General features: G+C 38.9%; 1 protein-coding gene across 1 annotated transcript in view; it reads left to right on the top strand.

Moving 5' to 3' along the window:
- The first annotated feature begins 704 nt into the window (after positions 1-704).
- The window catches only part of LOC126191344 (eEF1A lysine and N-terminal methyltransferase homolog), a 70,927-nt gene continuing 54,511 nt past the window's right edge, over positions 705-17,120 (top strand). Inside the window, exons 1-4 of the mRNA XM_049932183.1 lie at positions 705-933; positions 1,032-1,154; positions 14,074-14,290; positions 14,386-14,610. Of these exons, the coding sequence (XP_049788140.1) occupies positions 842-933; positions 1,032-1,154; positions 14,074-14,290; positions 14,386-14,610 (657 nt within the window). The 5' untranslated portion in view covers positions 705-841. The remainder of the gene's footprint in view (positions 934-1,031; positions 1,155-14,073; positions 14,291-14,385; positions 14,611-17,120) is intronic.

Below are 17,120 nucleotides of genomic sequence, written 5' to 3' on the forward strand. Positions count from 1 at the left end.
CCTGCATATCGCGTTACCAGCATGTTTTAAAATTTTTGCAGCATGGGAATGGTACAATTCCGGACAGGAGTTCCAATTCAAAATATTATCTAGTCAGTCCCCTCTAAAGTCCTAGAAGTTTCTAATGGGAATTTCTGAACACCCTGTAGAAGCAAGTGGGAAGATCATTTAGAAAGAATTGACAATGCAGTGTCTCCGAGAGTGACACTGTCATACAGACCTATTGGCCAAAGACACCCAGGATGCCGACACAAAGATGAACTGACGTCTTTTTTTATTTTTATTTTTATTGGCTTCTGTCATATAAACTGAACTGAGGTCAGAACAGGCCGATAGAATATTACCTGAAGAATGATGATGATCATCACTATTTTCATAGTCCTAAGAAAACCTCATCATGTGTTGGGGCTATTTAACATTAAGAGGCTATTATTATTATTATTGGCACTAACATGGACTCTTGTATCAAGCATTGTTATACTGACAACCAATATTGCAATACTATCGAATAAACATCTTTCTGACACATGAACTGAAATAGAAACCAGTATAATAAATAATTATATACTACAAGAAACAGTATCCCCTGCCACGCATATAGCAATGCGTTTTCAATTTATGGGTATAAATATAAAGTGGAAAACGTCGCAGTGCTATATGACGCATGTATTCGAGTCGGTGTGGTATCGATACTCTCGTAGTGCCAGAGCAGTTAGGTAATTTAAAATGAAATGAGGAGGTGTGAGGGAATGTGCTCTGGATAGAATATTTTTTGTTGTGTTCATGTAGCCGCTAAGCTTTCAGACGCTGAAAGCTTGTTAACCTGTTGCGCAGAATATAAATGAGCCTTTTACCAAAGTCTCACGAAGAATTTAGTCACAAGGATTTCTGGAATTCGTTTTTCAAGAAACGGGGAACCAGGGCTTTTGAGTGGTAAGGCACTCGTTTCGGCGTAAGCCATATGACATGTAAACATGATGTTGACACCGGTACTTTGTGTATAGTAAGCGTTAATTGACCTTAATTTGCAGGTACGGAGAGTACCCGGAACTATGTGGCCTGTTGCACAAATATATCAAGCCAAAGGACATTATTCTTATGATAGGTTGTGGAAATTCCTCACTGAGTGCAGATTTATATGATGTTGGCTACAGGTTCGTAAAAAAACAAAAAAATTATTGGTATTAACATGTAAAATATGTGTAGCTTGAAGATCTGCAGTTAAAACGATGGGGAAAGATGAAGAGAATCCAGTTGGTGACGGGTAAGAAAGAGTTCGTCGGAGGTGTGTCAGGTTGAGGGGTTCCGATGCATGTCTGTGAAACATTATGTTAAGGCATTTTGTGTTAATTTTTTTAACACAAGAAGTGTCATATTTACTTACTTGAATTCGCCCATGGATCATCTATCAGTGACATAAGAATTGTCATGGTAATGAAATAAAAATCAATATCGCAAAATATAGATGTACACGGAATAAATAAGTATACTCTGCAAGGATAGGACAGTGGTTAGGCATAGCCTTGATGAAGAAACCATCCTGGCATTTGCCTGAAGTGATATAGCAAAACCCAAATCAGGATGAATGCAGAGGCTGAAGTCCAGCCCCTCAAGTATGAGGGTCAGTACCAGAACAGCCTCACTGCCTCATTCAATTGGTTCATGTTACACAGTGTTCTTTGATTTAGATACAGTGTGCTTCAGCTGATATGTAAAATTTATTTTTGCTGTTTATCACTGCATACACTGATACATGCTGAGTATTTCCATATTAATCCACTTCAAGTAGAGCTGTTAGTTGTTTGCCACTTGTATTTTGCCAACTTTTAGAATTAGGAAAGTATAGATAGATTCAATTTGCACATGTTAATTAATAATGTATATAGGGCTTCTTGCTGGTCATTCAGGTTTCACAGACTTTGTCAAGCACTTGCACAACTTTGTATTTAAATTATTTGCTAAAATAAGATTTATTACAGGGTAGTGCAGATCATTTGTTGTCTAATTTTATTAGTGCATCAAAATTCAAATGTGTTGGGCATAAATTTCATCTGTGAGTAAATATGCAGTGATTAATTTTCCCAGCTCATTCAACATATACCCGCAAGAAGTTTGTATAAAAGCACACGCAACTCAAAATAATTCCTTCTGTGCATGAATAATTAACCTCCAAGTGAGAAGTTACACGAAGATAGTGTACTCAATATGTGCACTTTGGAACTTTGATCCCAACAGACTCTCCTCCCTCATCCACCCCAAATTGTGGCCTTAGTGACAAAAGGACTACAGCGTAATTTGGGAAATATGTCTTATTGTTGGTAGCGCTTACGTTAAATAATTTATACACATCATCATTATGATGTAAACCCTGTTATGTGGGTGATTCAGCTATTTATAAAAATAATCAGTCATTGTTGACATACAGTCCATAGGTATTTCAGACATTTTTCTTATCAAACAAGTAAAATTGCAAGGTAAATTCGAAAATCTATTCTGTTATAGAGAAATCTGAGGAGTGTTCTGATGCATGTTATAAATGTGAACTCTGAGTCTGCAAAGAGGGTGGGGCGTAATGTATCTTTTACTCAGAACAAGATGAGCTGTACTTCTGGATGTTAATTTTGAATTAGTAACTTGTATAAACATTTACTGCTAGTTAGTTCCATGGGTCATTTTGCAAGATTGATGTGGAATGAGTTGTCTTATATTCGCATCACAACTTAATTTCTACATATGGGTACATTCTGAACCTGCACAGAGGCAATGAAACAGTCATTCTTCCCATGCTCCATACGTGAGTGGAACGGGAAGAAACCTTAATAACTGGTACAATGGGATGTGCCCTCTGGCAAAGACATCACAGTGGTTTGTAGAGTATGATGCAGATGTGGAATAACCTAATTGCTAGACCACTTTATTGCCAAGGAGTCGGAGACCCTGTCATGCATTAGATGTGTGGGATTAAAACATTAATAAACAAAAATAATAAAATTTATTTGCATCAGATAATTTCCCAGTAGGATGTCAGTCACATTTCCAAGAATTATCCAGAAAATAATTTTAAGACAGTTCAGTGGCAATATAAGATTGCTGTATTAAAATGTTCCCTGTTGTGCATCCAGAGGTTAAATAAAATGGTACATAATTATAGGGGAAGAATTGTAAGTGGACACTTCATCAAAACCCGCAGAATGTGTATGCCCCAGTAGAAGCAAGACACACTAGTTATCCTGTTGTTGCAAAGGTAGGTAATAATTTTTGGAATGTAATAGCTGAACAACATTTTTGCTTTCCATAGACAATCCTTACAATGGTGCATGTTAACTTACCTGTGAATTGCTTTGAATTATTTAATACATTTGGAAATGAGTATGTTTAGTATTACAGGACTGCATCTTTTTCGTGTTCTGTTAGAGATATTAATCTCATAAATTTTGCATTTGAGGATTGATGTGGAAGAAATAAGTGATCCAGCACTGTAGTCAGAATTTGACAGAACAGTGGATGATTCATGAATTCAGATTTCCTAAAGAGTATTTCCATAACATTGTCAGTGGCGAGGTTAGCAAATAAAACATTATGCTTTTAAACTGCTTAGCAAAAAAAAAGAGAAAGAAAAATTGAAGTTCCACTCAATGAAGACTACATTGGTAACAAGATGGGAAGATGTACAAGAGAAGAATTTCTAGCACTGAGCAGTTTGACAAGATGAAGAAAAAAATAAAAGTACCTTCCTTACATTTGTGGACACATACAAAGCCTTCAGTATTGTGAGGTGGAAATATATGTTCGCAATCCTTACAAGATTATGGCCAAAGGAAGTCAGATGAGTTGAGTTGTCTAAAAGGTCTACCAACCAAGGTGGGCATTACAAAAGTGAAAGATCAAGAAAAAGTTTTTATTAAGGAGAAGTTAAATTAGGCTAGTTGATTATCAAGACTGTTATTCCACTTGCATGTGGGAGAATCAATAGAGAGACAAGAATATATGTTGGAGGATTTATTGGGATGATATTGGCATCCAACATACTCTTGTGGATGAATGTTTATTGAAAGGAATGGACAACATGCTTAGCATAGAATACAGGATGTTTACCTCACTGACAAACTTGCAGAAAAGATAGGTCACACAGTGGATATTTTATTATTTTTATTAAGGCTACAGTAATGGATGATAATTGAATATATAAGAAACTATCAGCCTCGATTGCGGTAATGAAACCAACCTTTACCTAGGTTTCAGTCCAAATAATTGAGCCTTCGTCAGAAGATATACCTGAATCTATAATTTGTCTAAGTGGGCATGGTCTAGAAATAAAACTAAAACAGCCTGAGTAGGCCATGCCCTCTTAGACAAATTATAGATTCAGGTATATCTTCTGAAGAAGGCTCAATTATTTGGGCTGAAACCTAGGTAAAGGTTGGTTTTAGTATTGCAATTGAGGCTGATGGTTTCTTATACATTAGATTATCGTAATTGCTGACTGTGCTGCAATGTTGAAAGTACAAGAATAATAATTGCACAAAAATTGTTTATTATTAGACATGTTATGACAGTAATTGTCATAAATTGTTCAAAAAGCCTACTTTGTGCCCCAGTACACGTCGCACACATTTGTATCAGTACTTGACCAGCTCTAGAGAGCATGTCATGATTCTGTCAGATTTTGTGGAATGCATAAGTGTTTCGGGCTGTCAGCTCTGCTCTAGTGGTAGTTGGTGTAACGTAAACCTGCTCTTGGCATTTCCCCATAGAAAATAACCAAGGGGTGTCAACTTGGGCAAATCCCCTGGTCATACAACAGCTCTTCCTCATTCTACCAAGTGTTCCCCGAAATCGAGAGTTAGCTGTGCTCACGCAACAATGCTAAACTCTGCTGGGGCTCCATCATGTTGCAACCAGAGACTTGTGTGCATAGCAAGTGGGAGATTGTCCAGCAATTCCCGTAGTGTGGTCTGTAGGAACTGTAAATTACCTGCTCCGGTTAACCTAGGTTAAATATTACAAATCCTAGATGATCATAATCCACAATTTCTGCCCACATGTTTATGGAGAACCTTCGCTGGTACGATCTAACAGCAACCGCTTGGAGACTCGTGTATTTCCAGAGTGGCTGTTCCTGCTGTTGAAATACCTGTCATGTGTAAAGAAGGGCCCATCTGTAAATAAAATGTGTTGAAGGCAACATTATTCAATCTGTGGTATATGAACCATTGCATTTGATGTGGGTAATAAGCTGGTCATAAAAATCTGCATCTTTTGAAGACTGCACTTCTGGGCTGTAATAATCTCCAAAGAGATACAGGACCTTAACTAGTAACTTGGCACACAGCACATGTGCTACTTCAAGGTTCACTGCTAAAGCTACAGATCACTTTGCCCTCAAAATCTGGTTCTCGTATCATGCCTGCAACCACCAGTATGCTAAGAATGCAAACTCCGTTTCTTGTAAGCATCCAAGAATTACAGCAAATGTACTGTGATGTGGCTGTTTTCTGTAAGGGAATAGATTTTTGTAGATATGAAGAACTGCTCTGGCATTACCTGTTGCCTCGCTGTCATTAAGCTCATCAAATCTATACTTCATGGATTGTTGAGTGCTAACAGCAAGAAAACTTTAATTCATAACTAATAAGATGCACGGCACTGAAGATACACTTACAACAATTCAGGTTGAGTGACAGGATTGATAAATACTCCATAAAACAACTTCACTAGGAGATGCAAAAAATGAACCACTAAGTGGCAGTGTGCATCTTGGGTGTGCACATAAAACATAAACGGCAGACCAAAACACACATGTTCTTTAACAAAAGATGATCATCTTTGTGTGACCTATCATCCCTCAGTTTTTTGGTAAGGTCCTGAGAACCTTGTATAGTAAGGACAAATAGAGTTAGGAATAGAGCTTTAAAAGAGTGGCACAAAGGAGAAAATGTGTTCCTTAACATCAAAATTGGCAATGATGTGGTACTGGATGAAATCTCTGCAGTCTTTTCGTGACCGCAAAAAGCTTTTGTATTTCAGGGGGAAAACACAAATATTTGTTAACTGTGGTAGTAGCAGCAGTTCAGTCACAATGTAGTGGCAGCTGCAGTGTGGCATGCATAGTTGGCACAGAGGCTTTGAAAGAGTCTAGGATCACTATTAAATCAAATGAAATCATACTGTGACCATTGGTGGAGACTTTTAATCAGCCAACAATTAAATGGGAAAATTAGTGTTGTTAGTGGTTCGTGTGATTAGACATCTTGTGAAACAGTACTAAATGCCTTATCTGAAAACTACCTAAAACTGGTAGTTAGGCACCCCATTCATGATGGAGATACATTGGATCTAATGGAAACAAATAGACCTGACCTCTTTGAGAATGTCCACATCGAAACTGGATCAGTGACCATGACACAATTGTTGAAATAGTGATTACCTAAGTATAAAGGACAACTGAAACAAGCAGAAAGATTTATACATTCAGTGAACCAGATAAAAATCGATCATCAGTTATCACTGAGGAACTTGAAACTTTCAGCACAGGGCAGGAGCATGTAGAGGAACTATTGCTGAAGTTTAAATGGACAGTTAACCTTACACTGGATGGATGTGTACCCAGTTGAACAGTTCATAGTGGAAGGGACGTTCTATGACATACAGTCACTGTACAGAAACTTCCAAATAAAAAGAGATTACTGCATAATAGGTGCAAAATGTAGTGTAGGTCTATAGATAGAGAAGTGCTGGATGAAATGTATTTGGCTGTCAGGATAGCAATGCATGATGCCTTGAATGTCTACTGTGGCTGAATATTGTCAGATGATCTTTCACAAAACCCGAAGAAATTCAGGTGATATGCAAAGGCTGTTAGTGACACAAAAGTCAGTTTCCAGGCACTCATGAGTGAGACGGCAGTTGAATTGAGGGTAGAAAAGATAAAGCTGAAATATTTAACTCTGTTTTCAAATGTTGCCCCAGTTTAATCCTTGGACCACTGAAAACATGAGTGAAATAAGAGTGTGATGTTGAGAAACAGCTGAAATCATTAACACTGAACAAAGCTCCAGGATCCAACAGAATACCTATCAGATTCTATACTGAATTTGTGGCCAGTTTTAGCTCCTCTTCTACGTATAATCTATTGTAGAGCCCTTGAACAAAAACCGTTTCCAGTAGTAGGAAGATAGCACAGGTCACACTCGTCCACAAGAACAGTAGTAGAAGTGAGCCACAAAAATACCATCCAGCATCCATCACATCAGTTCGTTGTAGTATCTGAACATTTTCTGAGCTTAAACATAATGAGGTATCTCGAACAGAATGACCTCCTCCCTGCTAACCAGCATGGATTCAGAATACCTTAGTCATGTGAAACTGAGTTCACACTTCTGTCACATGATATACTGAAAGCTTGGGATCAAATTAGTCGGGTAGATGCAGTAGTTCTTGATTTCCAAAATGTATTTGACTCAATACCACACCTATGCTTATTGTCAAAAGTATGATCATAGGGTAATCAAATTGAATGAACTGAAGACTTTCTGGTAGGGAGAATGCAGTATGTTGTCGGAGATGGTGGGTCATTGTTATATGTAAAAGTAACTTCAGGTATGCCCCATGAAAGTGTGTTGAGACCCTTGCTGTTCATATTGCATACAAATGACCTTCTTGACAATAGTAACCTCAAACTTTTTGCAGATGATCCAGTTATTGTAATGAAGTAGCTGCATAAACAGTCAGTCAGATCTTGATAAGATTTCAAAGCATTGCAAAGATTGCCAGCTTGCTTTAAGTGTGCAGAAATGTAAAATTGTGCCCTTCAAAAATGAAAAAAATATAGTTCCCTATGACTACAGTACAGTCAAAGTTGGAACTTGCCACCACATAGATAAGTGGGTGTAACACTTTTTTGAGATATCAAATGGAATGATCACACAGGATCAGTTGCCGGTAAAGCAGGTGGCAGACTTCAGTTTATTGATAAAATATGAGGAAATCCAGTCTGTCTACAAAAAAGATTACTTGCAAATCATTCTAGAATATTGCTCAAATGTGTGGGACTCATATCAGATAGGACTAACAGGGGTTATTGAGTGTGTACAAAGAAGGGTAGCACAAATGGTCATAGATTTGTATGACCCGTCGGAGTGTGTCACAGGTGCTGAGGAAACTGAACTGTCAAATTCTTGAAGAAATTTTACTTACGATGTTTAAAGTACTGGCTCTAGGGGTATGCTACAACCCACTTATTATCGCCCCCATAGCGATTATGAGGACAATATTAGAAAAATTACAGCATGCATGGGAATGGAATGGGAAGAAACCTTGTAACTGGTACAAGGGACATACCCTTTGCCATGCACTTCCCGGTGGTTTGCGTAGTATAGATAAATATGTGTAGAGTGAAGAAACTATGCCACACTTGGCAGTCGGCATGTGATTCCTCATCCCCATTCAAGACAAAAGTGTATCTACCAAATGTAGTCCTGCCAATAAGTTTAATAGAAACGCCATTTAAAAAAATAAAGAAAGAGGCTCTGACAGTGCTGTAAGTGTGCGCAACATGGTGAAGAACAAGTAGCATGGACTCTGAACTGTGTTGGAGCTGTCTCATTAGCTCTGAGAGACAAGGCAATATCATGAGGAACAGATATGCCTAATCACTGATGTTTGGTGATATTTGATATGAACACGACTCAGTGTGTTTGTATCAAATTTTTGCAGTTAAACATCAAATTGTATCCAATTTCCAACGAGCAAGGTGGCGCAGTGGTTAGCACACTGGACTCTCATTCGGGAGGACGACGGTTCAATCCCGCGTCCGGCCATCCTGATTTAGGTTATCCGTGGTTTCCCTAAAATCGCTCCAGGCAAATGCCAGAATGGTTCCTTTGAAAGGGCACGGCCGGCTTCCTTCCTCGTCCTTCCCTAATCCGATGAGACCAATTACCTTGCAGTTTGGTCTCTTCCCCCAAACAACCCAAACCCACCTGTTAGTGTAGCCTTTATTTAAACAGAAAGATATAACGTGAACTACTTACAGATGTAAAGGACTACTTTGATACGTCCAAGTCACAAAAAGCCTATAGAAAATAATAGTGGATACAGTAACATCATCTTTATCCAGTGAGGTAAAAAACTTGTAATAGGTAGGCTACACTATCTGGTTCTCCTCCCACAATTTCAGCCCGCAGATTTATACCAAAGTGTACCTGAAAGCCACGTTTACGAGTGACGTGTAGGTTGTGTTACACCAATAATGGCTGTTGTGAAGGGTGAAAATACCTCTAAGAGTGAAGCTAGATTTGTCAGTCCATATAATGTTGTTTATAAAATGTTCATTATGTTCCATTTGGTGTAAAAGCCATTCACAAAACTATACCTATCAAATGCCGTCTTCTGGCTGCTTGTGTTTGGATAACATGTAATGGTAAGGATGCAGTTCTTCGTTGTGCAACACTTATCTTGTGGCTGCTTGTGTCTGGATAACATGTAATGGTAAGGATGCAGTTCTTCATTGTGTAACACTTCAATAACCAGTCTTTCATATATTTGGAAATGCCTTGCAATACCATGGGTATGTCACCATGGTGATTGGTGAACGCTTTCAAGAATCACGTCCTCTGTATGTGCATTATGTATAGGCCTTGAATGACCTCTGTCCATTACTTGTGGACAAAGGTTACCAATTTCCCAAAGATCTTGTTCTGAGTTACAAGAAACATTCTTATCTCGATGGTGCCTTTAAGGGACCATACAGGATATGCATGAGCAGCAGCAGCTTGGTTATCAGCTGCACCCAGCACCGATCGGTAACATATCAATGTATTCATTGTTTGTGTATTCCGTTGGGGAGCAGCCCTACATGAACTTGACAGGAGCAGTTACGGTTGTGCACTGTGTGTTTAGTAGACACGTGCATGCAGTTTAATGGATGTCACTGTCATGTAATAGACTATTGTCGTATGATAGAATCATGTCCTGCTTATAAACAGTGAGAACTGGGAATGAATGTTTAAAAAATAAAAAAAAAACCTGATAAGGATTCAAACTGTAGCTCGATTGGATGTGGGTTTGATGCCCCACCATCTAAGATGGCTGATGCAGTAGTGTGGGCTGATAAACATTTTCATGCATATGTTGTCAAAATTCATCCGATCAGATTTTTCTAGATCAACTTTTTTCTTGACTGTGGATTATGAATTGCATGCTGACCTTACAATTAGGCATCTTTCTTCACCCTGTAGGTGTAGCAGATAAGTTTAATAATCATTTCCTAATGTCGCAGAAAATGTACATACAAGCAGCTCAAGAGAAGAATCACAGCAGTTTTATGAAAAATCAACTCTCATAAAATTCAGATATATGATTGTATCTCCAGCTCCTCCTTCTGAAATTAAGAAAGTTATGTATCCTCTCAAAAATGCCTGTGTGCATTTGATGGTGTTTCAACACAGTACTAATAATTTGTTCCCATACAATTGTCATCAGCCAATTTGATCACTTGACGGGTTCGATTCCCGGCGGGGTCAGGGATTTTCACCTGCCTCCAGATGACTGGGTGTTTGTGTTGTCAACATTTCATCATCATTTATGACAGTGGCGCGATTGGACTGAGTGAAGGTTGGGTCTTTGTACGGGTGCTGATAACCGTGCAGTTGAGCGCCCCACAAACCAATCATTATCAATCACTTGATGATTTGGCCACTTTGAGCTGGCGTGCAACACAAGATACCCACAGGTTCTTCCAGTTCTGCCAATCTTGAGCTCCCTTTTACCAATTCAATAAAGATGTTTTTATTAAGTCTCTGCCCAATGTTCTTCCCCTTGGTAGTTTTTGGTAAATTGGGCTTCAGTCTAGTACTTGTTTTAACCACCTGCCATCTTTTGTTAGTGACATGACCAACTCAGTGCCATTTCAGGGTATTCTCTCTTTCTGTTACGTCACTGACCTTTGTTCTCTACCTAAACTCATTGCGTAGCCCAGCATTGATCTTTCCGTTTCTCTTTGGGCTACTGTTACTTTTCTGACAGAGAACTAATTTAATGTTTGTCTCACAGCCACAAATTGTGACTGGTAGTATACATTAGTCAAAAACTGTCTTCAGCTTGGCCAACATCTTGGGCTTCGAAACTGAAGGGAATCTTCCATAAGCATGCCAGCCTAATTTAATACCTCAAAATATATCTGGTTTTAGGTCTCCTTTCATATTTTGCAGATGACCCACATAGATATATTCTGTGACGCTTTGCAGTTAAGTCAGACAGATTTATAGTATTTCCTTCCCTCTTAATTTTATCACAGTTCATTTTTAGTCCAATTTCAGAGCAGACTGACACAAGTTCACTAACCAATATTTGGAGTTGTTGTTTAATCTGCCAGGAAGTTTTGTTCTATACTATTTGCAAGTAGTACAATATCATCAGTGAACCTGATGTTATGTAATCTCTTTCCCAGAATTTTGATTCCCTTTATTTTCCAGTCTAATTTGAACATTGCTTTTTCGAGGACTGCTGAAAATAGTTTCGGAGATATAGTCACCTTGTTTTACACACGTTTCAATGGTAAATTCATTGGTTTCTTAACTACGTACACAAATGCTGTGGAAGTTCAGTGTGTGTTCTATAAGACTTTTAAGCCTGTCCTATTCCTTCCTCCGTTAGAGCTTCAAACAAAACTGAGTGACTTGAATGCCTTTTCAAAATCTATGAAGGTAAGGCAAAGAGTTAGCTGGTACTCATTTGTTCTACTAATTGTTTTGTGTGGAATGAGGATATGATCTGTTGTACTAAACCCTGCACAGAACCCAGCATGCTCAATGGGTTGGATGAGGTCAAGTATACTTCTCAATTTGATAATCAAAGTTCTAGTAAAAAATCTTTTTACAGTTTGTACAGGAGGCTGTTATGGTGCTAGTTATTTAAATCTTTAGCACCACCTTTCTTATATATTCTGACTTTATTCCAATCTTGTTCCATAGTGCAAACAACTTGAAAATATTGTAGCTAAATATTTATAGATTTGTCATCTGTCAGCTTTAAAATATTGACTGAGAGGCCATCACTGTCTGGTGTGGTCCCTTTATCTTGTCTGTAGCATGTTTGACTTCTGAGGTGATTATTTCTGGTATTTGGGAAAAAGAATCATCCAGTTAATCTAGGATTAAGATATTGACTTTACCGTACATGTTACTATAAAAATTCTCAGTATATTAGAGTATTTTTTTCTTATCTGTAATTTGCCCTATTAGCTGATTGGAAAGAATCATAAGCTTTTGCTTTGTCATCTTTAAACGAGATTTATTTTCAAGACTGGTTTTTAGCATACTTCTTGATGTCATCTTTCAGACTCTTTTCAGTGCCCTGCACTTTTGTGTATATTCTGTCTTATTTTTGTCTGTTAGGTCTTTTATTATCCTTCTCTTGTCATCAAACTTACTGTTTGTCAGCTTCTTTGATTGGTTTTGAGATCTGCAAAAGCCACCCACTTCTTCAACTGTTGTGATTAGTGTCTTTGTTACTGCTCCTGCTTCACATTCTTTTTATTTTATCTTAATTCTTTCTTGAAATCCTCTTTCCATTCCTAAAGATTTTTGAAATTTAAAATTTGTCTTTTTCTTTAAATAAGTGTCAATCTTTTATCTTCTGTATTCAATTCAATGCTTGCTCTTATTAATCAGTGATCACTATTTGTATGGAACCTGGTCAGCACAGAGATATCTTAATGTTTTGAGGCCTGTGAAGTCTCTTTCAATTTTCATTTTTAAAGTTGGGACCCCCTAAAGTTGATTTGCAGGTAGGATAATATAATAAGCCCTACTTCATTATCTGGAATATGTAATGTATCACTAACTCAAGGCATTTTTCTTGAGATATTGAAATATGTCACTGTTAAATAACTCTAAGAAAGTTGATAGGAGAGATGTCAGTACAGTTCTTCATTAATGACATTGTAGTTCAGGATGTGTGAGAAAGTGATGTACCGTATTCTGGAATAGTATCCCACCTAAGCAACAATATTATCTTCAGTAAATAACGGTTTGGATTTCAGGAAGGTTGCTCTACTGAGAATGCCATTTACACATTCACTCATCAAATTTTCCAAACATTAAATAACAAAGTATTGCTAGTTGATGCTTTCTGCACCCTGTCTAATGTTTTGTGAATCACAATATTCTCCTATATGAAATTAAGCTTTATGGGATTGATGGTGTAGCCGACTAGTGGATGTCCTGTCTACATGTATTCCCTCATAGTTTGTTGTAAATAATTCATTGCAGTTCAAAAGGAACAATTATGTACATAATTTAAGTGGTGGAAGAAGAAAATGACATTCATTACTCCAAATTAAGAATGTCTTTAATACAAGAAAGGGGTGCACCATGCTGCACCCAAAATTTTCCGTTATGTACCCATTAATATAAAAGTCTGACAGACAGCAAAGTAATATTTGAAAGCAAGCTGAAAAATTGTCATTGATAACTATTGTGTTGAAGAAATTATATTATTGTAGTGTGTAAAAGGGCACGGGTAGGAATTACTAACTTATACCTAGAAGGGGGGGGGGGGGGGGGGTGACGGCTTATCAACATGCAGCCTTATATAATTTGTGATGTGAATATATAGTGACTCGTTCTTCCACATCATTGAGTTCTATCATGCAAATGATCCATGGAACATCAAACTAATCTATCACATTTCATGCAAGCTGCTGCCTCGGGCTGTGGTTGGTATTTGCTAAAAAGCTTTAGAGATGCTTGCTTTACTAACTTCAGATGGCTAAAATAAATGAGACCAGCAGACTCTGCAGATAATATTCTATGGCATAATTAACACTTGAATAAGTAGGCCTAAGTAAAGACATTCCCCCTTCCTTTATATTGTAAAATCCAAATCATGATGCCTGATACACTAAATTTTTATTTTTGATATTATGGAATAAATGGAAAATGTCATTTTGGTATGTATTTCATTGTTCATTACAGTGAGCAACCAATCATTAGTTGATAAATAATTGCATTACAATAGAGTTATAAAGACAACATTTATCACCAATACTGATCTGGGTTTTGTTTTTAATAGGCATCTAACAAATATAGACATTAGTCATGTTGTTATACGTCAGATGATTGAAACACATGGCAAGGATCGGCCAGATATGGTTTATAAACAGATGGATGCCTTACATATGACATTCGATGATAATGAGTTCAGTGTTGTCCTCGACAAAGGAACACTTGATGCTTTGATGCCGGACAACAGTGAAGAAGTTCAGAAGAGAATAGATAAATTATTCAGTGTATGTACAATTTTTTATACTTGTAACTTTTGTCTTACATTAATGACATCCATTAAAATACATTAAATCTTTCTCTTTTTCTTATTATTGTACAGGAGATAGATCGTGTCTTGCGGGTGGGTGGCCGTTATGTTTGTGTCTCTTTACTTCAAGAACACATCCTTCTGAAACTGTTGGAGTACTTCCCAGCTGCAGGGTGGATGTTCAGAGTTTGCAGGTGTATTGAAGCTGAAAGAAAATCACCTGATGGAGATGGGCCTGCCTTCCCCGTTTTTGTAGTAATTTGCACTAAGTTTAAGAAACTGGCCAATGCAACACCAGTAAGGAAACATACAAATGTTATTAAACTAGTAATATTCGTAGTTTATGTTAGTCCATTATTTTGGAAACAAAATTTCTGATGCAGTAAGAATTGGAGAGGTTGGGAGAAGAAAGTGCTACCCCACTAAAGTGTATGTTGAGATATTGAATGTTTATATTTGGTTATTTTCAAAGGCAAGAGCAAAAGTAGAATAAGACTAAACAATTTATAAGTAGGCAGCCCTTTCTAGTGGTACATATGGAACTACTAGCTATCGTGTGATGCATTCAGAAACATTAGGTAGCATGAACAGTCAATTTCTTAATAAATTTGGGTTCATCACTTTTCTGCCAGTACCTTGGTTGGTATACATATCTTTATGGCATAATGTTGTAAATCTCAGTTGCTGACTGTGTTTCGTAACCAACACCATTGTATGTTTATAAATAATAGTGGTAGACCAAGCCAACAATATTTGTGTGTGTGTGTGTGTGTGTGTGTGTGTGTGTGTGTGTGTGTGTGTGTGTGTGGTGCGCGCGCGCTCACAACTTTTAGATTTTATCAGCTTTTTACCTAACTATTATCCAACAACTTTGTTCTCATCTGTGTCCTATTATTGCTTTCCTGTTTTTCTTCTTCATCTTTAATCTGCATTTTACTCAAGATTTTGCTTTTTGAGAGAAAATTTGAACACCTGCGTCCTGTGCGTATGACATCGTCTTATGCTGCCACTACAACAGTTCTGGCATTATCAGCACCGCCAACCCAGGTCACCTCTCAGAGCCGCAAGACTACACCTGCCCCTTCGATGGTGGGGGGGCATTTCCCTCCCTGTTGCTCCTGCACCACCTACTTCGGGAGCAACCCCCTCCCTCTCCCCCCCAACCATCAGGGACGTCCATCCCCACTTCTAAGCTGGAGAACTGTAAGTCTTCTTCAACTTCGCTCACTAGGAAGGGGTCCCTTTGGTCACTCCCTTCCCAGATTTCTTCTAGTGGGAAAGAAGACACCCGCCAGTGGCTGAAGAGCCGAAAAGCAGCTGGTCGTAGGGCTTCACGCTCATCTTCAGTCCTGGAAACTGAGCTAGTGAAGTCCTCCCAGCCAGGGAAACCCTAGGAGGAGCGAGAGAAATCCAAAAAGAAAACCCCTAAGACTAAGGAAATTGTGGTGACACCCTCACCACCTCAACCTACAAGCTCTATGTCTGAGGATGGGGTGGAGATTTTGGCGTCTGCTGAGGATCTCGATCTCACCAGACCCTCAGACAGGCAGCAGGTGACTGTGAGATGAAACTGCCTCATTGAATGAATGTTCCATGCCTTCCCAGTGTCACAATGTCATCCTCCTGTGGAATTTCAGCGTTTTTTTTCCACCGCCTGGCTAAGCTACGGCAACTGTTAAGCTTTACACCTGCTATCTGCATTGCTCTCCAGGAAACCTGGTTCCCAGCAATGCAGACCCCTGCCCTCTGCGGCTGTAAGGGATATTACCTTAGTGACTATAATAGTGTGTCAGGTGGAGTTAGCGTTTGTCCTAAATTCGGTCTGTAGTGAACATGTGCCCCTTCAAACCCTTCTTGAAGCTATGGCTGTCAGAATAAGGACAATGCAGGAAATAACTGTCTGCAATGTATATCTTCCTGCAGATGGTGCAGTTCCCTTGAATGTATTAGCCGCACTAAATTGATCAACTCACTAAACCTTTCCTACTTCCAGGAGATTTTAATGCCCATAACCCCTTGTGGGGTGGTACCGTGCTTACTGGCAGAGGTGTGAAAAATTTACTGTCACAATTCGAACTCTACCTCTTAAATAGTGAGGCCACTACACATTTCAGTGCGGCTCATGGTAGTCACTCGGCCATTCATTTATCAATTTGCAGCCCAGGACCTCTCCCATCTATCCACTGGAGAGCACATGACGACCTGTGTGGTATTGACCACTTCCACATCTTCCTGTCAATGCCCCAGCACCAGGCACATGGACGCCTGTCCAGATGGGCTTTGAACAAGGTGGACTGGGGAACTTTCACCTCTGCTGTCACCACTGAATCGCCCCCACATGATGATGTTGATGTAATGGTTGAGTAGGTGACTAGCACAGTTGTTTCTGTGGCAGAAAACGTGATCCCTTGCTCTTTAGGGTGCCCAAAGTGCAAGGCAATCCCTTGGTGGTCGCCAGGAAGTCGCTGAAGCAATTAAGGAGCGTCGGCAAGCTCTGCAGCGGCATAAGCAGCACCCTTCCCTGGAGCACCTCATAGCCTTTAAACAGCTCCGTGCCCGTGTTCACTACCTTATCAAACAATGGAAGGAGTGTTGGGAGAGATACGTCTCCACCATTGGGTGCCACATGACACTTTCCCAAGTCTGGGGAAAGATCAAATGTCTTTTCAGGTATCAGGCCCCAACACCTGTCACCAGTGTTACCATAAATGGCAGGTTATGTACTGACGCAAACGCGTTTGCCGAGCACTTTTCTCAAGCATCTGCTTCGGAGAATTACCCCCAGCCTTTCCCACACTCAAATGGTG

This window comes from Schistocerca cancellata, chromosome 6 (genome assembly GCF_023864275.1).
Source record: "Schistocerca cancellata isolate TAMUIC-IGC-003103 chromosome 6, iqSchCanc2.1, whole genome shotgun sequence".
NCBI lineage: Eukaryota > Metazoa > Arthropoda > Insecta > Orthoptera > Acrididae > Schistocerca > Schistocerca cancellata.